General features: G+C 48.4%; 1 protein-coding gene across 1 annotated transcript; it reads right to left on the minus strand.

Moving 5' to 3' along the window:
• Positions 1-3,298: 3,298 nt before the first annotated feature.
• Positions 3,299-23,867, minus strand: PDIA4 (protein disulfide isomerase family A member 4). The gene is made up of 10 exons (XM_038760458.1): positions 23,722-23,867; positions 13,210-13,408; positions 12,294-12,499; positions 10,951-11,089; positions 8,652-8,857; positions 8,090-8,248; positions 7,411-7,562; positions 6,667-6,823; positions 5,473-5,706; positions 3,299-4,149 (listed from the first exon to the last, which is right to left on the minus strand). Exons 1-10 carry the CDS (start codon positions 23,810-23,812, stop codon positions 3,734-3,736), a joined length of 1,959 nt encoding a protein of 652 aa, XP_038616386.1. The 5' UTR covers positions 23,813-23,867; the 3' UTR covers positions 3,299-3,733.
• Between the last annotated feature and the right edge of the window lie 540 nt (positions 23,868-24,407).

A 24,407-nucleotide genomic window follows, 5' to 3' on the forward strand; every position in this document is an offset into this window, starting at 1 on the left:
CTTTTCCATTCCCAACACCCCCAGGCAGTTATGTGCAATCTTTACACTCTGCTGCTTCCCCATCTCTATTTTATTTAAGCATCAATCAATAGTATTTATCGAGCACTTACTGTGTGCAGAGCACTGTACTAAGCATCCGTCCCTACAGCTGGACTGCAGAATTCTTGAGGGCGGGGATCATGTTGATCTACTTCATTGTACTCTCCCAAATCTTCAGTCCAGGACTCCATAGAGTAGGCACTTTGAACTCTATGGGTTGATTCCATTAGAATGTGACAGCCGCCTGATCCACTCGGCCCATCATCAATCGTATTTATTGAGCGCTTACTATGTGCAGAGCACTGTACTAAGCGCTTGGGAAGTCCAAATTGGCAACATATAGAGACAGTCCCTATCCAACAGTGGGCTCACAGTCTGAAAGACAGGACTGTGACAGGACAGGCCCATGACAGGACTGCAGCCGGATGGGATGGGTGGCCAGGGGTGGACCACAGAAAGGGGGGCATCAGACCATGTCCGAGTGCCCTGGTTTCAGATCCAAGACCCCAAAGATGGGTGGGCGCACCTGCCCTCCATCCCAAGCCAGACAGACCCAGTCATTCCGGGCAACATTGGCTACCTCGGTTCTTGGCTCCTTACCCGTTTCCTTACCGATGGCACTACTCATCTCCGGTTCACCCTCCTCCTCTAGACTGTAAGCTCGTTGTGGGCAGGCAATGTGCCTATTATACTGCACTCTCCCAAGCACTTAGTGCAGTGCTGTGACACGGTACAGTTGATTGGTTGCAGTTGCTGTGGAGTCCCTCGGTCCAGTCAGTCAGAGAAGCAGCATGGCTCAGCGGAAAGAGCCCGGGCTTTGGAGTCAGTGGTCAGGGATTCAAATCCCGGCTCCGCCAATTGTCAGCTGTGTGGCTCTGGGCGAGTCACTTAACTTCTCTGTGCCTCAGTGACCTCATCTGTAAAACGGGGATTGACTGGGAGCCCCCCGTGGGACAACCTGATCATCTTACTCCATTGTTGGGTAGGGACCGTCTCTATATGTTGCCAACTTGTACTTCCCAAGCGCTTAGTACAGTACTCTGCACACAGTAAGCGCTCAATAAATACGATTGAATGAATCTTGTAACCTCCCCAGCGCTTAGAACAGTGCTTTGCACATAGTAAGCGCTTAATAAATGCCATCATTATTATTATTATTATCATCTCACCCTTATTATCTCCAAGTGCTGTGTGGGCTACGGTTTCAGTCCTGCCCAGCTCCCAGAATCATGGCAATCCAGTCCAGCCCAAGATTCACCCACGAAGGGCACATAGTGGGGCTTCTGCACCCAGGGGTGCCGACCCTTGGCGCTGCCGAGATCTCGATCCCGGGCAGAAAAGGGGCCGGGCATACCCAGCGGTGCTCCCGCTGACACCTCCCAAAAGAAAACCGGCAGGAACGTCCCGGCCCGGGCCAAGCTCGCGGGTTCAAGCTGATGCTTGCCGAGCTCCTCCACGTTGCCTGGGCTCCGTTGTCCCTCCAGTTCCACGGGGCCCGGAACACCCCCACTTGCGCCCACCCCCATCCCTCTGGACGACTTGTACTTCCCAAGTGCTTAGTACAGTGCTCTGCACACAGTAAGCGCTCAATAAATACGATTGAATGAGTGAATGAATGAATGGAGGAAACCAATTTAGAGATATGAGTTGTGCTCTTGACCATGCAGCTCCAATCCAGGTAGGATGGCGATGTGCCTAGCTATGAACGGCGACGAAGCGAAATGGGGGACATTTTTCGACTGTGAGCCCACTGTTGGGTAGGGACTGTCTCTATATGTTGCCAACTTGTACTTCCCAAGTGCTCTGCACACAGTAAGCGCTCAGTAAATATGATTGATTGATTGATTAGGTGGTTCTCCATGGAATCAGGCAAAATAATCCACTACTTTTACCTGCGTTTCCTGGGAGATCAGGGACTCTTTGGAGAGCCCTCTGTGGCTTCACGGGAGAGCTTCACGGTGACCAAAGAGGAAGCTAATGCTGGGCACTCTGCCTGAGGTGAGGTGTGGCAATCTTAGTGCCATCTCATATTGTAGGCATGTCCTCCGCTCCCACCTGGATTAGCTCCCCAAGGAAATGCCCGGATGAAACTACAGCCAGAAAGTTTAGGGCCTGGGGCCTCTGCCCACCATATACTGAGGGGGCTTAGGGCTTTCAAGAACTTTGTGGACACTGCTGCCCCACTTTGGCTCTTCAGGCTCTCACTGGACAGCGGGTCAGGGATCTTGGATCGAAGATGGCCCACACCAGACCGAGAAGGCATGCAGCCTTATGCACAAGTGAGGGGCCTCCAGGGTTGAAACATCCAAGGGAACAAAAGTGAGCTCACGTCCAGGAGGAGCTCAGCACAGACTGGAACCTCTCCTCTCTGCCAGAAACTCTGGAAAGCTAAACCAGCCCTGCTGGGGGCAGAGGAAAGGAGGGAGGTCACAATATTGCACAATGGGGAGAGATGGGCAGCGTGAGAAATGAATGAGCTGTTTGAAGCGGGGCTTCTTAGCTGGGGTAGAGCTGAAATCCTTCCCTGAGCGACATCATTCATTTCACAGATGCCGAAGACCCTAACTGATTCTTCCCTCCTTATCCCCAGCCAATGACTCCAGACCGCCTCCTTCACTTTTTTCAAACCCTGGTGTTCATCCCCACGGCCCCTTGCCCACAGACTTCTTTCTAGTCAAGTAGAGCCGGCAAACTGGGCACAGGTGGAGCAGACAGATGGGGTTAAAGACCAGTGAAAGTGGAAAAAGCCAAGAGCAGGAAGACTTGGGACCTGGTGGACAGTGACACCGGAGCCCAAGGAACCACGGAATGAGCTTAGGGTGATTTCTCTGAAGGGGCACGTTCAAGGGTTTGCTTTCTCCCAAGAGACCTAGATGCCTCTGAGCATGAGGGTGGCACACTGATGCCACCTTGGGAGTTGCATAGGCTCCCAAAATGCCGCCAAGTGACCACACCAGAACGACCGGGATTAAAATACCAAAAGGTGGAAATCACTGAAAGAGTCTCACTGCTGTACGCTGCCGCCAGCGGTGGACTAATCGGAAAGACCACCAAACCCCCGGCGACAGGAAAGCTGGAGTCTAGTGGAGATGCCCGCCGTCTCTCCCGTGAACGGAGACCTCTCGAAAGAGTATCTTACAAAGAAAATCAAAAGGAAACTCAGAGCAAAGAAACAAAAAAAAAAACCAAAATCAAACCAACCAGGCCACCTCAGACATATTTCAGGCAATGGAAAAATAAAGCAAAAAAATCAAAGTGATCTGGCAGCTTGTTTTTCTTTTAAAGTTTAAATATATAAAAAAACACCCCCCCAAAACAAACACATGCAAAATCTGAGACTTAACCCGTTCGCTTTGGGAAAGAAAACACACCAAACACAGTGGGAGAAGAGAAGAAAAAAAAAAAAGGGAAGCCAAACCAAAATTCAAACCAAGCCCCAAATAATGACAAAAACAGAAAGTAGATTTTCCTCCAAAGATCAGAACCATAATTATTTTCAAACGTTCACAGCCGCGTTCAGTGTCCACATCGGAAGAAATATAAAATTAAAAAAAAGATGCTGCAACTGTTAACATCCAAATCTCCTCTCCCCTCAACTGGCCACTAACCCTCCACAACCCCTTCCCGCCCCCTCCGCGTCGGGAACCCGCAATTACTACAACGTAGACATCTTCGTCCTCCCCTCCCCGCCCCTTCAGAGCTCTTCTTTTGTCCTGCTCAGTTTTGTGGCGTGCTCTTCGATGAACTTGCTCAAATGCTCCAGATCCCTGTTCCCACCTTCAAATTTGATAGGGTTCTTTTTGTCGGTGCTCGGGGCAAAATAGATGGTGGGGAAGCCCTCCGCCTTGTAGCGGTCGCTGGTGGCGTCGTTGGCGGTGGCATCCATCTTGGCGATGACCAGGCTCTTCTGGTGCCTGTACTTCTTTCCCAGCTCCACGTACACGGGCTCCAGCTGCTTGCAGTGGCCGCACCACGGGGCGTAGAACTCTATGAGGACGTCCGTCTTGGGGTCCATCACGATGGAGTCGAAGGTCTTCCCCACCACGATTTTCACGGGTCCCTTGTTGTTTTTGGGCACGGGCTGGGATTTGATGACCGCCTTCAGCTTGCCTACACGGGGCAGACACGTGAGTGGTGAGTGACCCATGAAAGCTCCCGCGTGGGCCAGCCCTCTGCCTAGGCCCCCCTGCCGGGCTCAAACCTGGGCAGGCCTCTGGCGACAACTACCACCGGAAACAGCGTGGCTCATTGGAAAGAGCACGGACTTTGGAGTCAGAGGTCGTGGGTTCAGATCCCGGCTCTGACAGTTGTCAGCTGTGTGACTTTGGGCAAGTCACTTAACTTCTCTGTGCCCCAGTTCCCTCATCTGTACAATGGGGATGAAGACTGTGAGCCTCCTGTGGGACAACCTGATCGCCTTGTAACCTCCCCGGCTCTTAGAACAGTGCTTTGCACATAGTAAACACTTAATAAATGCCATTATTATTAAGCTCTCCTCTCACAGTCACTGTAGACTGGCAGACTATTAACCCAGCCCGCACCCTCCGCTCCTCCGCCGCTGATCTCCTCACCGTACCTCGCTCTCGCCTGTCCCGCCATCGACCCCCAGCCCACGTCATCCCCCGGGCCTGGAATGCCCTCCCTCTGCCCATCCACCAAGCTAGCTCTCTTCCTCCCTTCAAGGCCCTGCTGAGAGCTCACCTCCTCCAGAAGGCCTTCCCAGACTGAGCCCCTTCCTTACTCTCCCCCTCATCCCCCTCTCCATCCCCCCATCTTACCTCCTTCCCTTCCCCACTGCACCTGTATATATGTTTGTACATATTTATTACTCTATTTATTTTATTTGTACATATCTATTCTATTTATTTTATTTTGTTAGTATGTTTGGTTTTGTTCTCTGTCTCCCCCTTTTAGACTGTGAGCCCACTGTTGGGTAGGGACTGTCTCTATATGTTGCCAATCTGTACTTCCCAAGCGCTTAGTACAGTGCTCTGCATATAGTAAGCACTCAATAAATACGATTGATGATGATGATGATTATTATTATTAATTACCAACCCTCCCTTCTCGCCCACAATCCTTAAGGGAGATACAGGGGCATGGACTCCTCTCAGCTCCCACATGCTGCCCACTTCCACTTGACACAAGCTCCATCAGGGGAATCGGAGGAAGACACGAGTCCAGTGGTTACGATGGCCAGGCGGCTGGGAAAGGCATTTGCTATGCCAAACCAAGGGGAGAAATGTGACTCCTGCTTCTTCATGGGGGAAGCTGAACCGGGGTGGGGGGGACCCTAAAACGAAGCGGTCCTGTGGCCGAGGCCTGATGGTGTGAGGTGTGTTGCCGTGCACGCGCTTGTGCGTGCTTGACTATTCTGCTCCGGAATGACAGGGAGCATCCCACCCCGCACCGGAGCCCACCCAGACAACACACCTTTCTTGAAGGCCCGCACAAACTCCCTGAGCACGTCGGCATCAAACTCCTCGGGCTCCATGGCGTACTTCTTGCCGTCCTCGGCGAGGATGGCCGCGTTCACGTCTTCGCCGCTGTCGCTCAGCCCCAGGTCCTTCACCTCGCTTGAGTAGTCCTCCTCATCGGCAATGGCGAAGGTGTACTCAGGGAAGTCCCTGGCCACCTCCAGGACCTTGTTCCTCCAGTACTGGGTGGCTGAAACCGAGCAGAGGCCAGGGTAGTCAAGGAAAGGGCTCGCCCCGAACGTGTCTCGCTCTAGGCCCGAGGGTGGGGGTCGGGGGGAAGGATAAGGAGGGTGTCCGGGGAACATTTGGGTGAAGAGGAAGACCACCACCACCGCTGGAAGCTTCAGGGCATGTCTTCCAGGTTCCTCTAAAATGAGGGGCTCCAGGAGCCCTTCCTTACTGCCACAGTTTCAATAAGGGATCCCGAGCCACCTCTCGGGGTCAAAGCTCGTCTCGGCCAGGGGAATTATCCAGAAACTGAATAAAGCAGGGATGGACCAGGGCGGGACAGCGGTGCCAGTGACGGGGATCTGGCAGCAGGGAGGAGAGCCGCGCCATGGTCCAAGGCTGCGGGAGGAGAGAAGGAAACGGGCAACTGGCTAGGGCTGGGGCCAGGGGGAGGAGAAAAGGAAGGGAAGGAGGGTTAGCAATATGAAGCCAAATCTCTAACTCCCCCTAAGCAGCCCCATTCCTTCAGCACCAGCATGCTGGCAGTGCCCGCTTCCTTCTCACAGGTAGGAGGGGCCTCAGAGTGGAAAAAACACATCTCTGGGTTCCCAGGACAAGGCCCGTGAGACCGACGAGGGGGGAAAACGACAGGGAGAATGGTGAGGGCAAAAGTGGGGGTGGGGGGAGAGGGAAAGGAAGAGAGGGAAAGGGAGAGGAGGAGAGAGGGAGGGAAGAGACAGAGAGAGGAAGAGAGGGAAAGAGAAGGGGAGAAATGGAAGGGGAGGGGGAGAGGACAAAGATGTAGGCTTTCATCTAGGCAAAGCACAGGCACAGTTGCTATCCTACCAGTTCTGCAATGCACAGGGTTCAGAGCAACTTTGCAGGTGGCTAAATAAGCCCACCGACTTTCAAGGCCATTAGATACTCTAGAAAGAAGGAAGTGAAACTGACAGACAACCACTGCTAACCTCCGCAAACTCACCCACTCGGTAGTCGAAGCTGAAGTCGACGCTGTAATAGACAAGCACCAGTGGGCGCTTGGTGTACCGCTTCGCATCGTTGGACGTCTTGCGATGACCCACTAAGGGCAAAGCGTGCTTGGTCACATGGTCCTTTATGGCTGACCCTGCGGTAGAGTCCTATTTAACAGAGAGCAGCAGCCGCTTACTGATGGGGAACCATCACACGTTTACGTAAGGTGGGTCTCTCAACTGAGCATTTGTGATCCCAAGAGCGCAAAGGGCCCCGGCCTAGAGAAGAAGTCCGAAAACTCCAGGCTCCAGCATGGAGGTCATCGGAGGCGGAGATTGGGGCCAAGTCTCCGCTCTGGTTCAAGCCGGCCCCAAAGGAGTTCCCCGCTCTCCATGACTCCGAATTCAGGGTGTCTACTTGCTCTACTGGTTTACTCTCCCAAGCGCTTAGTACAGAGCTCTGCACAGAGTAAGCAACCAGTAAATATTATTGATTACTGGTTGCCGAATCCCCCCCCCCCACCCAGCATGGACAGATGACACAGCAGGAAGACAGCAAACCGCAAGGAGTGGGAACTGAGTTCCCGGCTGGGATAGAGAAGAGGGGGATAAAATCATTTTTTCCATGAAAACACCCCAATATCTCAGACTGTGATTTCTGGCTTTCAAACCCATTGCCCAAGGACATGAACTTTCTACAAGAGTGGACATCCTCCCACCTCCCTGGTCGTTATACAACCTCAACGGTGCCTCACCTGAATGTCCAAAATGTGTGCCTTGGCCTCGTATTTGGATTGGAACTTTTCCGGCTGCATTACAACCAGCTTTCCGGGAGACACTTTCAAATACTGGGCAATGTCACTGCTAAAGGTATGGTGGAATTTGTAATCTTCTCGCAAGCTGTTAGCTGGAAAAAGCAATGAGAAAAGTAAAGCGTAAGTGGCAGGATCTTGAACACAAACCTCTCACTTCTGTCGGCTGATACGGCTGCTCTTGCAGGTGTCCATTAGAATTCAAATACTTGAAATTAGAATGTCTTTTGGGAAAAAAAACCCTAAAACTTAAGCCTAGTTCCTCAACATCCACGTACGAAAAGGGTATTAAAAATAGGCAAATTTGTTTCGCTATTTGATCATTATTATTATGGAATTTGTTTACTATATGTCATATATGTTGCCAATTTGTACTTCCCAAGTGCTTAGTACAGTGCTCTGCACACAGTAAGCGCTCAATAAATACAATTGAATGAATGCCACGAATGATGTTTAAGATAATAGGCCTTGGGGCGGGGCGATTGGCTCTCCTTCTCTGGAGATTCCTGAATGATGGAAGACTGTGGGCCGTAAGGAAGCTGAGAGAAGCTCAGGCAGCAATTACCAGCCAGTCAAGTCTAAAATGATCACTGAGATCTTGAATATGACGCAAGCAACTTACCCGCATCCTGATACAGCTTATAAGCGTTGTCATTTTCATCCTTAAAAACACCAATGATGATAACATCATCTCCATCCTTTAAGAACTCCTGAACCTGCTTCACAGACAGAATCTGCTTAGACGGAGGACCAGCCTGTTCAATCATGTAGTCGACAATCCCTAGAACCACAGAGGAGTCCTGAGAAGAAGGCTCTTGGCACACAAAGAACCACTTCCTTGCTTTGTGGGACAACGGGTCTCACATCAGCAATTTAGGAACGGACAGTAAGTTTTGCACCTTCTCGGGTGGGCTGTACCGACTAATAAAATCCACAGCGATTTCAAAATACGTGCCCTTCCTTCCCATTAAAAGCAGTATTTTTTAAAATGCTTACCCCGTGCCAGGCACAGGAGTAGAAAAGAGATAAGCAGATCACAAACAGTCCCGGTTTCACATGGGGCTCACAGCCAAAATGGGGGAGAAGGGGTATTTCATACCCACTATACAGAGAAGGAAACTGAAGCCCAGAGCAAGCGGAAGAGCTGGAAGAATAGAGACTGCAGAAAGAAAAAGAGCCCATACCATATTTTTCTCGTGGGCCGTTGTAATCAAAAGGCTTTCCCCTGCGGAAGATCTTCAGAGTCGGATAGCCAGACACATCAAACTGCTTGGCCAGATCCGTCTCTGCGGTGGCATCCACTTTGGCAAGCGGAATGGGTGGGGTGCGCTTGCTGAGCTCCTTAGCGGCCTTCTCGTACTCGGGGGCCAGTTTTTTGCAGTGCCCACACCTGTGGGAGTGAGGAATGGGATACAATGACCAAGCAACCCCACCACATGCTCGCCCTCAGAGCTCAAGACTACAAGGGGAATCTCTGTTCTTTCCCAGAACGGACACAGCGACTCCCATTACACCTGGGATCTGACGCTCTTCCCAGCTCAAATCCCTCAATTGCCCGGCCCGATCATCTAGCAATAGCATTTATTCAGCACTTACTGTGTGCAGAGCACTGTACTGTTTGGGAAAGTACAGTACAGTTGGGAGACCTGATCCCTGCCCTCAAGGATCTTGATGATTTTTAAAAAAAATTTAAATGGTATTTGTTAAGCTTTAACCATGTGCCATGCACTTTACTAAGCGTTGGACAGATGTACTTTCCAAGCGCTTAGTACAGTGCTCTGCACACAGTAAGCGCTCAATAAATACGACTGATTGAATGAATGAATGAATACAAGCTAATCATGTTGGACACAGCCTATGTCCCACATGGGGCTCACAGTCTTAATCCCCTTTTTGCAGATGAGGTACTGGAGGGAGAGTGAAGTGACATGCCCAAGGTCACACAGCAGACAAATGGCAGAGCTGGGATTAGAAGTCAGGTCCTTCTTACTTCCAGGCCCATGTTCTATCCACTAGACCACACTGCTTCTCTGTATTTGTTAAGCACTTACTTTGTGCTAAGCACCATAAGAAGGACCTAGTTAATCCCGGCTCCACCCCTTGTCTGAGTGACATGGGACAAGTCACTTTACTTCTCTGTGCCTCAGTCACCGCATCTGTAAAATGGGGATTAAGACTGCGAGCCCCATGTGGGACAGGGACTGTGTCCAACCTGATTTGATTGTATCCACCCCAGTGCTTAGTACTGTGCCTGGTACATAGTCAAGTGCTTAAAAACCACTGTTTTAATTGTTATTATTATTTATATCATTAAAAAAAAGCATTGGGGTAGATACAAGATAATCAGATCAGATACAATCTCTGTCCTATGTGGGAGTCACAGTCTATGGGCAAATACCATTTGGTGACAAATCCCATTATCACCACGGAGGTTACAGTCTCCTGGTCCAACTGAGACAATCGGTCAAAGCAGAAAAGCGACTCTCTTTAAAACCTAGAGAGTGGCTGGTTCTCCTCAAGACTGTCCAACTCCTGGTGTCCAAGGTCTCAATGATGACTTTAGGCTTGACTGGCTGGCTGGTAATTGCTGCCTGAGCTTCTCCCAGCTTCCTCATGGCCCGCCGTCTTCCACCCTTCAGGAATCTCCAGAATAGGAGAGCCACTCGCCCCACTCCCGAGGCCTATTATCTTAATCATTTGCTGCTTTACTAATGACACTGAGGGACACAAATCCACTTCTACAAGCCAACTCCCTCCAACTCTGAGAGTCTCCCTGGGGCTGCCACTAAGAAGAAAAGATAATTCAAGTCGTTCCTGGCAGCCGCCAAAACATTACTTAACCAGTTGTCAGATCGAACGACCTCGTCAACACGTCACTGCGCTCGGCAAGGTGGCTACTCCTGGTGCCTCTGCCAAGGACAACTGTCATGCTGAGAGAAATCAGTCACCTATGCCCGCCAGTGAGAGAACACACTGCAGCGGGAGACGGAAGGTTAAGGCAAGTTGGTGACACTGCTTGGGGTGGGGATGGAGAAAGTGGAAAGCGAAGCCCCCCAAAAGGAGACTTAAAACTGAAAAACGAGTTGAAAAAGCTGGGACTTCTTTGCCATTCTCTGTGTTGTGAAGACGGTTGACAAAAGTACTCTTATTTCTGACACGACAGGCAGCTAGGTAACAGTGCTCAAACTCCAGAGCTCCTACACACTAGATTTACTGATGGTATCAGACATTTTTGTATGGCTTATGGAAACTGAACTTTTCTTCACTTGTCTCCTGTATTTGGCCACGACTGTCTGCTGTTTCCCGGAGCACGGGTTATTTTAGTATCCCTTCTCCCCACTAGTTTGTAAGCTCCCCTTGGAGGGTAGGGATTGTGTTTTTTTTAACTTTACTGCACTTTTCCAACCACCACTGCTCAGAAGTTAGAGCTTCCTGGCAGAACACCCAGTGTGGGTGAAACTCTGACAGTCACTTTCATCTTACCATGGGGCGTAGAACTCGACCAAAATAATGTCTGCATCATTCACTACTTTGTCGAAGTTGTCTTTGGTCAGCACCAGGGTAACTTCTGGTGGAGGAGTCCAGTTGGGTTGAGAGACCTCCTTGACTTTAGCCACGATTTCTGAAAGGAACCACACAGAAATAATTGATTCTGTGTTCTTGGTCTCTCAAATGGAAATAAAAGGGCAGGGGTGGGCCTGGAGGAGGTGGTGCTTACCTCAAGTGAGAAGTCCCAAGGCAGGTAGCTTTTATGAATAACGGGGACTGAAGAGTTGGAAGGGACTAGGGGGCTCAGGGGCGAGCAGAGAAATCTAGCCCTGTGAGCACATCTCTCTAAGGGGCATGAGAAATGGGCTAGGAGAGGTACGCTTTGATATGAGGGACTGAAGCTACACCAGATTTCCTACAAACTCTGCATTTATAACAGTAATGGCATTTGTTAAGCGCTTACTATGTGCCGAGCACCATTCTAAGCGTTGGGGTGGGGTACAAGGTAATCAGGTTGTCCCACATGGGGCTCACAGTCTTAGTCCCCATTTTACAGATGTAACAGGCACAGAGAAATTAAGTGACTTGCCCAAAGTCACAAGCTGACAAGTGGCAGAGCTGGGATTAGAACCAATGACCTCTTACTCCCAAGCCCATGCTCGTTCCACTGAGCCACACTGCTTCTCTGGGACTCTCCAAGGGTGATACAAACTTTTTTTTACTCCATTCATCATTTGATACAGGAAATTTGAAAACTGGCCCAAGCGGTTACCCCTATATTAACTCAACAATTCTAACAAAAAAAAAATAAAAATAAAAATAAAAAAATACCCCAGGATCTTATTTTAATTGATTTAGGCTCCCGCCAATATTAAAGCTACCCAACTCGTCACAGTTCCCCAGGTCAAAATGATCTGTTCCCGAGACCCTCGCTCCAATTCATTCCTCAATGTCCAGGCTCTCCACATCCCCCAATCTAAAAGGTTGGAGAGTTCTGGCCCACCCAGCTAGCATGGTGTTTTCCTTCTACTCCTTACATGATCCTGGGGCAGAAATGGACTGCATTACTGGAAGGATGTCAGCTCCTCAAACCCCACTGTTGCCGGGAAGGTGTCGAGCGCTGGGCTGGCCCTGCCTGTTCTTTATTTGTTTGAACGCTGCTCTCCACCAGCCACAGCTGGCAACATCCATTTTAGTTGCCTTCTGGGACCCGTTCCCTACCCCTCAGACTCCTGAACTCCTGCTCCAAAACTCGAGGAGGAGGAAGAAGAGGAGGAGGAGGAGGAAGAGGAAGAGGAGGAGGAGGAGGAGGAGGAGGAGGCAGGACCTTGACTTACCTGCCTCGGTCCTGGAGCCCTCGTAATCCACTGGCTGGCCCTTCTTCAGGATTTTGATGGTGGGGTAGCCGCTCACGTCAAACCGGCTGGCCACAGAAGAGGCTGTGGTGGCGTCTACCTTGGCCACGGGAATGGGAGGGTCGTTCTCCTTCAGAGTCTTGGCGATTTTTTCGTACTCTGGAGCAAACTGCTTGCAATGGCCACACCTGAGAACAGATTTAGGTGGAAGGGAAAACATTTTTTTTTTTTTTTTTTACAACAGCTTTACTTTGTGCCATGGAGATTTCAATGCCATCGACTATAAAATCAATCAATCGTATTTATTGAGCACTTACTGTGTGCAGAGCACTAAGCGCTTGGGAAGTACAAGTTGGCAACATATAGAGACAGTCCCTATCCAACAGTGGGCTCACAGTCTAGAAGGCCTCCCAAGACTTCCCCAAGTCCAGTAAGATTTTTCCATTAGGCTACACTTCCTGTCTCACTCAAGAAATAGGAGAGCTGATATTGGAAGATGTATAACCCAAGTACACCAACCCCCCACTTTTCAGATATAAATACAAACACATAGTATAATAGAATTTATTGAGCACTTAACTGTGCACAGAGTACTATTTAAGCACCTGGGACAGTACAGTACAGTAGATGAGCTCTCTGTCCTCAAGGGAGTTACAATCTACTTCCAATGACTGGATGCAAGACAGAAAGAACCAGAAGAACCAAGAGTGAGCACTTATGAAACAGACTCCAGACCTCGAATGCTAGCCCATTAACGTCCACCTCCATGTCTAGACTGTAAGCTCATGTGGGCAGGGAGCGCTCTACCAACTCTGTTGTATTTTACTCTTGCAGGCGCTTAGTACAGTGCTCTGCCCTTCACAAACACCACTGATTGATTGATTATTGTGTGGCCTACCAAGGAGCATAGAACTCCAACAAGACAGTGTCTTTATCGGCAACGAAGATGTCAAAGTTTGCATCATTTAGGACCAAGACTCCATTTTCTTCTTTTACTTCCGAGTCATCGTCATCATCGTTGTCGTCATCATCCTCGTCATCAACCTCATCATCGTCATCATCATCAATATCATCCTCCTCCTCTTTGGTAAGTGAATCTAGGAAAACAAACAGTGGGGAAACCAAACCCAGAGGATTAAAAACCACAAACTGCAAACAATCTCCCAGGTGTGAACGCCTTTCCTGACTCTGACTTCTACTGTACTCTCCCGGGTGCTTAGGTGTTCAGCAAATGCCCATGATTGAGTCACTCCATCTAGAAAAGAGGAAAAATACCCAGATTCTTTTTTTTTGGGGGGGAGGGGGGCGAGGGGGAGAGGGCCAGTACATTTTTACTTATTTCTCAAACATACAAAAAAATCCTTCAGTGTTGGGCTTGTGAGCCTGCGGAGAAAGGGTGAACTAAAATACTGCAGTAATTTTACTTGAAAGTAGTCTTCACATGACGCATTATAGCATCTTTAGGATCAGTAAGATTGGGCTAACAGAAGGGATTAAAACAAAGACCCCAGAGGGTGAGCCGCTGGGTCCACAGACCACTCTACAAGTTGGGCTCGTGACCTATTCTGAGAAACCCTCTGCAACTCAAAACGGGCTGGCACTATTCATTTTAGATATCATCTGAATAACCAGAAGTTAGTTGGGGGCCACTAAGTCTATTCCTCTTGCCTTTTGGTAGGTCCAGGAATCTAAAACAATGAAGTCTCCAACAACACTTCCAGGGGTTGCACATTTCATTTTATTTAGGGAAGCTAAGGCTCTCTAAAAGAAGCAGTTGTCATCTTTCTCTCCCCATTCCTTGCAAAGTGCTGGAGCCTGCGAAGATGCTAAAGGGCCTTGCTCAGATCAGAATCCAGTTTCCACAGCTCTGGCTGGAGCCCAGGGAATTTGGAAGGTGAAATTTTTTCGGCTCTTGCTCCAGCACGGAAATTATGCCTCCATTCACCTCGAGAGTGGGTCTAGCTAGAAATACAACATTCTCCCTCTAAACACTAGCCCAAATCACAAACTAGAACTCAGCTGCAGCTGAGATCGGGCAAGAGCTAAAGGGGAGGTGGGTTTTTTTTTTTAACTTCAGATCTTGTAGGGTATTGGTGGAGTATGGGAGAAATAAGTCTTTGGCTAGCAGAGTGGGGAGGGTAATGATAATAATAATAACGGCATTTGTTAAGCACTTACTATGTGCCAGGCGCTGTAATAAGTGCTGGGATGGATAAAAGCGAATCGGGTTGGACACAGTCCCTGTCCCACAAGGGGCTCAAAGACTCAATCCCCACTTTACACATAAGGTGACTAAGAGCCAGAGAAGTTAAGTGATTTGCTCAAGGTACCTGATATCTGAAAAAGACTTCAGTAATAATAATAATTATAGCATTTGTTAAGCACTATGTGCAAGGCACTGTACTAAGCGTTAGGGTGGATACAAGCAAATAATAATAATAATAATACTGATGGCATTTGTTAAGCGCTTACTATGTGCAAAGAACTGTTCTAAGCGCTGGGGGGGATACAATGTGATCAAGTTGTTCCACGTGGGGCTCACTGTCTTAATGCCCATTTTTACAGATGAGGGAACTGAGGCTCAGAGAGGTTAAGTGACTTGCCCAAGGTCACACAGCAGACTTGTGGTGGAGTCGGAATTCAAACCCACGACCTCTGACTCCAAAGCCCATGCTCTTTCCACTGAGCCACGCTGCTTCTCATGGCAAAAATGGCAAAAATTAATCTAAGTACTGCCAAAATGCTCTGGGAAGAAAAACACTATATAAAATCTAATTCATGCCCAATGCGGGAACCAATTGCTGACTCCAACACACTAGACCTTGCTTTAAAAGACATTTGCCATGGAACTGAAGTTGTTTAAAATCCCAAACCATAGTAAAATCTGCACAAACTTCACAGTCGGCCCAGCCTGAAAATCTAAAGCTGGGTCCCCGCAAAACGGAGAGAGCACAAGGTAGCTGTACTTTAAATCCTTGAGCTCTGGAGGGGAAAAAGTGGGTGATTTTGGGAGTGGCTTCTAGACACTTAAAAGGCCAGCACCAAAGCAGAGGCAGCGAGAAGACACCACCCCTGTCACAGTGCCTGTGCCATTAGATGGCAAATTCCTCTAAAGCAAGAGTGGAGCCATTTGCTTTTATATTCATTTCCTAGCATCAGTGAAAAGTCTTCTTCTCCCAACAGGCACTCAGTCACTCAGCTGCCAAAATGGAATCACTCAATCCAGTTTGCTACCTCGGCTGCAGGGACAACGTGGAGTGACCACCACAGTACTCTGCCAACTAGGGAAGCCCACAAGGAATAATGATAATAATGACACTTAAGTGCGTATTGTGTGCCAAGCAAGCACTGTTCTAAGCAAAAGGGTAGATACAGGTTAATCAGGTTGGACACAGTCCCTCTCCCAAAATGGGCTCACGCTATCAATCCCCATTTTACAGATGAGGTAACGGAGGCACAGAGAAGTTAAGTGACTTGCCTGAGGTCACACAGCAGATATATGGTGGAGTCGGAATAAGAACCCAGGTCCTTCTGACTCCAGGCCCGTGCTCTCTCTGCTAAGCCATGCTGCTACTACACCTACACTACTGAATTCACAGTAATTTATTTTGGGAGGTCCTCTCTTTAGTTAAGCAGAGTTGCTCAACTGAGTGACTATTATTGCTTTGTTGTCTTAAAGGGTAAACAAAGAAATACAGAACCACCACCGGACAAAGGAGCACAAGTTTAGTTCTTTCAAATGCATTCCACAAAGGCTGGGTGTCTCAGAGAGGTAGGAGGGTGATATTGTGGTACATGAAAAAGCGATGGCATCTCTTTGGCTGCAGATACACCAGAGTAACCCCACACCTGAAACCGGGAAGGGATTTTATGGCCTGGGGAACACTGTACCTTTGTGTAAGAGACCTGCTAAGAAAGTAGCTGGGTCAAAGGGACAGAGTAGATGTCTCCTCCCCCACTGCTTTGGTAAGCTAGACAGAAGTGGTTGGCAGTCTGTGCCCGGGGTAGCTGAAGGCGGAGATTCCTCTTGCCCAAACAGCAAGGCATGGAGGGGGAGAGGGATGATGGGCATGAGAGGGTGAAGGCCAGCAGCATTACCCTTCTATGTCCTGAAGTTAAGCGTGAGGCAGTGAGGTGCTAAAAACCAGGGGGCAGGAACTGTCTCGGGCCTATCTCTGCTTCAGTCCTGTGGGTCCTAAAGCCAGTATAAGTTGCTGGGGGGAAGAATCGGGCCTCTCCCCTTTGGCCAGTCCCAGGCAATTGGAACCCTGGGTCCCTAGGTTTATGTATATATGTTTGTACATATTTATTACTCTATTTATTTATTTTACTTGTACATATCTATTCTATTTATTTTATTTTGTTAATATGTTTGGTTTTGTTCTCTGTCTCCCCCCTTCTAGACTGTGAGCCCGCTGTTGGGTAGGGACTGTCTCTATACGTTGCCAACTTGTACTTCCCAAGCGCTTAGTACACTGCTCTGCACACAGTAAGCGCTCAATATGATTGATTGATTCCTCTCCCCCCCTACCCCTCCCCATCCGCCCCGCCTTACCTCCTTCCCTTCCCCACAGCATCTGTATATATGTTTGTACGTATTTATTACTCTATTTTATTTGTACATACCTATTCTATTTATTTTATTCTGTTAATGTTTTGTTTTGTTCTGTTTCCCCCTTCTAGACTGAGCCCACTGTTGGGTAGGGACTGTCTCTATACGTTGCCAACTTGTACTTCCCAAGCGCTTAGTCCAGTGCTCTGCACACAGTAAGCGCTCAATAAATACGATTGATTGCTCTCCCCTTCCTACCCCTCTCCATCCCCCCGCCTTACCTCCTTCCCTTCCCCACAGCATCTGTATATATGTTTGTACGTATTTATTACTCTATTTTATTTGTACATACCTATTCTATTTATTTTATTCTGTTAATGTTTTGTTTTGTTCTGTTTCCCCCTTCTAGACTGAGCCCACTGTTGGGTAGGGACCGTCTCTATGTGTTGCCAACTTGTGCTTCCCAAGCGCTTAGTACAGTGCTCTGCACACAGTAAGCGCTCAATAAATACGATTGACTGATTGATTGATGTTGCTCGTGGGGCTGGCTGCCCCCTTCCATCCAGCCCCCTCTCACTTAAGCTTGAGTCCAGTTCCCCCTCAATGCTGGTTCCAGGCAGTGGGAAGTTTTGTTTACCCCAACAGAAAACTACTTAAGTGTAGAATCTCATGCCTGGAGGTACAAACCAATCTATCCATCCTACAGCATCCCTGGAGTCTCACTCCCTTGAGACTTTTATCACTTTCTAACTGTATACAAGAAGGTAATTCATCCACTGGAGTAAACCCATCAGCGTTATTCCTAATTTAAAACACAGAGACCAACAGAATTCCCGACTGACCTTCTCAAATTGCGAGTGTGTGGGTGGGTGGGTGGGGTGGTCATCAATACCTATAAACATATCTATCAGTTTCCAGTCCTCTTACAATGATTAAATTGCCCAGGGGGAAAAGGGTTATGGGAAAGTTCCACCGTTGCTGCTGTAAAGTTTAATATCGTGTATTACTTTGGTCTAAACTTGAGGTCAGGCTATTTCCTGCAACACCCCAGCTCTCACTCAAGCAGTTCAAACATCCTACCTTTGAAATGCGTTTGGTTTTAGGCAAACACAACACTTCATCCACATCAGTAGGTGTTTCAGTTCCCATTTTCTACTTGAAAATGACTTAAGAGTTTAATCTACATTTGTGGTTACTCTGCATTTGGAAGAATGGCATTAAGCAGAGACTTTTGACACCAAAAGCTCCTCTACTCCACAAAAAAACCCAAACCAAAACAAAGAAACCCTTATCAGGACTCCCAGATTTCATTTGCCTTTGCCTTGCAGTCATATCGCCTGAGGAAAAACTAGACAGCTCATAGCAAGTAGGCAGAGGGCAGGGGCTATAAAAGTTTAGTGATCACATCCTGTAAACTGATTTGAAAATATTTAAATGGCTAAAACTAAGGTATTCATTCTTTCCAAGGCAAAAAGAACAATAATAATATCTATTAAGCACTTACTCTATGTCAACTAAACTGTGCTAAACGCTAGGGGTGGGTACAAGATACTCTGATATTGTAGTTACAAGAGAGCTGTGGGCCTAACCATTTTTAGCTCCTCAAACTCTCACCATTTTAACGTGTCGCTGCGCTTTCATCAATGGCACTTACTGATTCAATACCTATTCTCCACCCCCCCCCCCCCCCATCTTACCTCCTTCCCTTCCCCACAGCACCTGTATATATGTATATATGTTTGTACATATTTGTTACTCTATTTATTTTACTTGTACATATCTATTCTATTTATTTTGTTAGTATGTTTGGTTTTGTTCTCTGTCTCCCCCTTTTAGACTGTGAGCCCACTGTTGGGTAGGGACTGTCTCTGTATGTTGCCAACTTGTACTTCCCAAGCGCTTAGTACAGTGCTCTCCACACAGAAAGCGCTCAATAAATACAACTGATGATGATGATAATGATATTCTTCCTCCTGCTTAGGCTGCGGGCCCCAAGTGGGACCTATCTTGTACCTACCCCAGTGCTGAGTACAGTGCTTGGCACAGAGAAAATGCTCAATACCACAATTACCGTACTGTACTAAGTACAGCACGCTGTATTATGCACTTGCTTTGGGGCAGAGTGACCTAATGGATACAGCACGGGCCAGGGAAACAGAAGTCTCTAGTCCCGGCTCTGCCACTTGCCTGCTGTGTGACCTTGGGTAAGTTACTTCACTTCTCTGTGCCTCAGTTACCTCATCTGTAAAAGGGGGAGACTGAGCCCCCACGAGGGACAGTGTCCAACCAGGTTAGCTTTTATCTACCCCAGCATTTAGGATAGTGCCTGGCACCTAGGAAGCCCTTAATACTTTAAAAAGAAAAAAACCCTCAGAAAACTTGACATCATCAAGGGCCACCTCCCCACAGATCCTACTTCTTTCTCACACGGTCCTGGGAGTCAGGTCATGGGTTCCAATCCCGGCTCTGCCCCTCGTCTGCTGTGTGACTGGGCAAGTCACTTCACTTCTTTGTGCCTCAGTTCCCTCATCTGTAAAATGGGGATGGAGACTGTGTGCCCGGCGTGGGACAGGGACCGAATCCAACCTATCTGCTTAGCCCAGTGCCTGGCACATAGTAAGCGCTTAACAAATGCCATCATTATTCTTATAAGCCCGGCTCCACCCCTTGTCTGAGAGACCTAGGGCAAGTCACTTCACTTCTCTGTGCCTCAGTTCCTTCACCTGTAAAATGGAAATGGAGACTGTGAGGGCCCTACTGAGAGCTCACCTCCTCCAGGAGGCCTTCCCAGACTGAGCCCCTTCCTTCCTCTCCCCCTCGTCCCCCTCTCCATCCCCCCATCTTACCTCCTTCCCTTCCCCACAGCACCTGTATATATGTATATGTTTGTACATATTTATTACTCTATTTATTTATTTATTCATTTATTCTACTTGTACATATCTATTCTATTTATTTTATTTTGTTAGTATGTTTGGTTTTGTTCTCTGTGTCCCCCTTTTAGACTGTGAGCCCACTGTTGGGTAGGGACTGTCTCTATATGTTCCCAATTTGTACTTCCCAAGCGCTTAGTACAGTGCTCTGCACATAGTAAGCGCTCAATAAATACGATTGATGATGATGATGATGCACGGGCAGGGTCTGTCTCCAACCCGATTTGCCTGTATCCGCCCCAGCGGATAAGGTACAGTGCCTGGCACATAGTAAGTCCTAAACAAATATTATTACTGTTCATTCATTCAATCTTATTTACTAAGTGCTTAGCAGAGCAGAGCACTGTACTAAGCGCTTGGAAAGTACAATTCAGCAACAAATAGAGGCAATCCCTGCCCAACAACAGGCTCATTATCATCCCAGCTCTGCCTCTTGTCTGCTGTGTGACCCTGGGTAAGTCACTTCACTTCTCTGGGCCTCATCAGTAAAATGGAGATGGGGGAGTGAGGGCCACGAGGGGCAGGACCTGTGCCTACCCCAGCGCTTAGCCCAGTGCCTGCTACCTAGGAAGCGCTGAACAAATACCATCACCGTTATTATCATTTCGTTTCCACCCCTTGCCTGAGAGCGCTGAAGCAGCATGGCGTAGTGGCTAGAGTCAGGTCACGGGTTCCAATCCCGACTCTGCCACTTGTCTGCTGTGTGACCTTGGTCAAGTCACTGCTCTGGGCCTCAGTTCCCTCATCTGGAAAATGGGGATTGAGACTGTGAGCCCCACGTGGGCCAGGGACACTGCGTCCAACCTGATTTGCCTGTACCTACTTTTGCGCTTGGCACATAGTAAGCGCTTAACTAATACCATTAGACTGTGAGCCCGTTGTTGGACAGGGACCGTCTCTATATATTGCCGACTTGTACTTCAAACGCTTAGTACAGTGCTCTGCACACAGTAAGCGCTCAATAAATACGATTGAATGAATGAAATACAGTGCTGTGCACACGGGAAGCGCTCAGTCAATACGATTGAATGAATGAATGATTCCCTGGGGCAAGTCCCTTCGCTTTTCATTCATTCACTCGTATTGATTGAGCGCTTCCTGCGTGCGGAGCACTGTACTAAGCGCTTGGGAAGTACAAGTTGGCAACATATTCATTCAATCATATTGATTGTTCCCCACAGCACCTGTATATGTTTGTACATATTTATTACTCTATTTATTTATTTATTTTACTTGTACATATCTATTCTATTTATTTTATTTTGTTAGTATGTTTGGTTTTGTTCTCTGTCTCCCCCTTTTAGACTGTGAGCCCACTGTTGGGTAGGGACTGTCTCTACATGTTACCAACTTGTACTTCCCAAGCGCTTAGTACAGTGCTCTGCACACAGTAAGCGCTCAATACGATTGATGATGATGATGATTGAGCGCTTACTGTGTGCAGAGCACTGTACCAAGCGCTTGGGAAGTACAAGTTGGCAACATATTCATTCATTCAATCGTATTGATTGGGCGCTTACTGCGTGCAGAGCATTGTACTAAGCGCTTGGGAAGTGCAAGTCGGCAACATATTCATTCATTCATCCATATTGATTGAGCGCTTACTGCGTGCAGAACACTGTACTAAGCGCTTGGGAAGTACAAGTAGGCAACATATTCATTCATTCATTCAACCGTATTGATTGAGCGCTTACTGCGTGCAGAGCACTGTACTAAGCGCTTGGGAAGTACACGTTGGCAACATATTCATTCATTCTATCGTATTCATTGAGCGCTTACTGCGTGCAGAGCACTGTACTAGGCGCTTGGGAAGTACAAGTTGGCACCATATAGAGACAGTCCCTACCCAACCGTGGGCTCACAGTCTAAAAGGGGGAGACAGAGAACAAAACCAAACATACTAACAAAATAAAATAAATAGAATAGATATGTACAAGTAAAATAAATAGAGTAATAAATATGTACAAACACATATACATATATCCAGGTGCTGTGGGGAAGGGAAGGAGGTAAGATGGGGGGATGAAGAGGGGGACGAGGGGGAGAAGAAGGAAAGGGCTCAGTCTGGGAAGGCCTCCTGGAGGAGGTGAGCTCTCAGTAGGGCCTTGAAGGGAGGAAGAGAGCTAAGCGCTTGGGAAGTACAAGTTGGCAACATATTCATTCATTCATTCATTTAACCGTATTGATTGAGCGCTTACTGCGTGCAGAGCACTGGACTAAGCACTTGGGAAGTACAAGCTGGCAACATATTCATTCATTCAACCGTATTGACTGAGCGCTTACTGCGTGCAGAGCACTGAACTAAGCGCTTGGGAAGTACAAGTTGGCAGCATATTCATTCATTCATTCAACCGTATTGATTGAGCGCTTACTGCGTGCAGAGCACTTTACTAAACGCTTGGGAAGTACACGTTGGCAACATAGTCACTCATGATTGAGCGCTTACTGCGTGCGGAGCACTGTACTAAGAGCTTGGGAAGTACAAGTTGGCAACATATGCATTCATTCAACCGTATTGACTGAGCGCTTACTGCGTGCAGAGCACTGTACTAAGCGCTTGGGAAGTACAAGTTGGCAACATATTCATTCACTCATTCAATCGTATTGATTGAGCGCTTACTGTGTGCAGAGCACTGTACTAAGCGCTTGGGAAGTACATGTTGGCAGCATATTCATTCATTCAAGTGTATTGATTGAGCGCTTACTGTGTGCAGAGCACTGTACTAAGCGCTTGGGAAGTACAAGTTGGTAACATATAGAGACGGCCCCTACCCAACAGCGGGCTCACTGTGAGTTCTCTGGGCCTGAGTGATCGCCGGCCCAATCCCTTCATTCTGTGGGGATTGTATATATATTTGTACATATTTATTACTCTATTTATTTATTTATTTTACTTGTACCTATCTATTCTATTTTGTTAGTATGTTTGGTTTTGTTCTCTGTCTCCCCCTTTTAGACTGTGAGCCCACTGTTGGGTAGGGACTGTATATGTTGCCAACTTGTACTTCCCAAGCGCTTAGTACAGTGCTCTGCACACAGTAAGCGCTCAATACGATTGATGATGATTGAGCGCTTACTGTGTGCAGAGCACTGTACTAAGCGCTTGGGAAGTACAAGTTGGCAACATATTCATTCATTCAACCGTACTGATTGGGCGCTTACTGCGTGCAGAGCACTGTACTAAGCGCTTGGGAAGTGCAAGTTGGCAACATATTCATTCATTCAATCGCATTGACTGAGCGCTTCCTGCGTGCAGAGCACTGTACTAAGCGCTTGGGAAGTACAAGTTGGCAACATATACATTCAATCGTATTGATTGAGCGCTTACTGCGTGCAGAGCACTGTACTAACCGCTTGGGAAGTACAAGTTGGCAACGTATTCATTCATTCTATCGTATTCATTGAGCGCTTACTATGTGCAGAGCACTGTACTAAGCGCTTGGGAAGTCCAAGTTGGCACCATATAGAGACTGCCCCTACTCAACAGCGGGCTCGCTGTGAGTTCTCTGGGCCTGAGTGAACGCCGGCCCAATCCCCTCATTCTGTGGGGATTGTATATATGTTTGTACATATTTATTACTCTATTTATTTTACTTGTACCTATCTATTCTATTTATTTTATTCTGTATGTTTGGTTTTGTTCTCTGTCTCCCCCTTTCAGACTGTGAGCCCACTGGTGGGTAGGGACCGTCTCTAGATGTTGCCAACTTGTACTTCCCAAGCGCTTAGTGCAGTGCTCTGCACATAGTAAGCGCTCAATAAATGCGATTGATGATGATGATTGATGATTGATGATGTGGGGGCTAATTCTCCTCAGGGCCTCGTCCCCCTGCCGCCCGCTCCCCCAACTTCCGGTCGTCCTCCCCGCTGAGGAGACACACACTGACTCTCACACACTCACACACACACTCACTCACACACTGACCTTCGACCCCTTCCCCGCGTGCGGCGGCCAGGACGGCGAGCTGCGCCAGGCCCAGGAGCAGCACCAGCAGACAGGCTTTCCGGACCCTCATCTGGGCGGCCGTTGCCTCCTCTTCTTCTTCTTCTTCTTCTTCCTCTTCCTCCTCCTCCTCCTCCTCCTTCTTCTCCTCGCCCCTGTGGTCGTCGCCCGAGCGCGCGCGCGCTCTCCCTCCCTTCCACCAGCCCGGGGGGCGGGACCGGCCTCGCCGGAAGTCCCCCTCGCCCGAAGTCCCCCTCGCCCATTGGCTGCGAGGGACGCCCGTCCGGCGGCTCAGCCAATCGGCTGCGAGGGGCGCCCGTCCGGCGGCTCAGCCCCCGGGACGTCAATCAATCAATCGTATTTCATCGTCAATCGTATTTATTGAGCGCCTACTGTGTGCGGGGCACTGGACTAAGCGCTTGGGAAGTACAAGTTGGCAACATATAGAGACAGTCCCTACCCAACAGTGGGTATTTAGTGATTGATAAATAGACTGGGAGCCCACTGTTGGGTAGGGACCGTCTCTATATGTTGCCAACTTGTACCTCCCAAGCGCTTAGTAGCCGTCATCCGCCAAACTAGCTCTCTTCCTCCCTTCAAGGCCCTACTGAGAGCTCACCTCCTCCAGGAGGCCTTCCCAGACTGAGCCCCTTCCTTCCTCTCCCCCT

The sequence above is a fragment of the Tachyglossus aculeatus genome, chromosome 18 (genome assembly GCF_015852505.1).
Source record: "Tachyglossus aculeatus isolate mTacAcu1 chromosome 18, mTacAcu1.pri, whole genome shotgun sequence".
NCBI classification, from domain to species: domain Eukaryota; kingdom Metazoa; phylum Chordata; class Mammalia; order Monotremata; family Tachyglossidae; genus Tachyglossus; species Tachyglossus aculeatus.

What these genes read in the sequence shown, in the direction of transcription:
- PDIA4 (XM_038760458.1), bottom strand. Translation starts at nt 23,812, where the DNA reads ATGAGGGTCCGGAAAGCCTGTCTGCTGGTGCTGCTCCTGGGCCTGGCG. An exon ending in TTGGAGTTCTATGCTCCTTG is followed by an intron (nt 12,500 to 13,209) that starts GTAGGCCACACA and finishes ATCTGTTCTCAG; the next exon opens with GTGTGGCCATTGCAAGCAGT. An exon ending in CACACATTTTGGACATTCAG is followed by an intron (nt 6,824 to 7,410) that starts GTGAGGCACCGT and finishes TCTGTTAAATAG; the next exon opens with GACTCTACCGCAGGGTCAGC.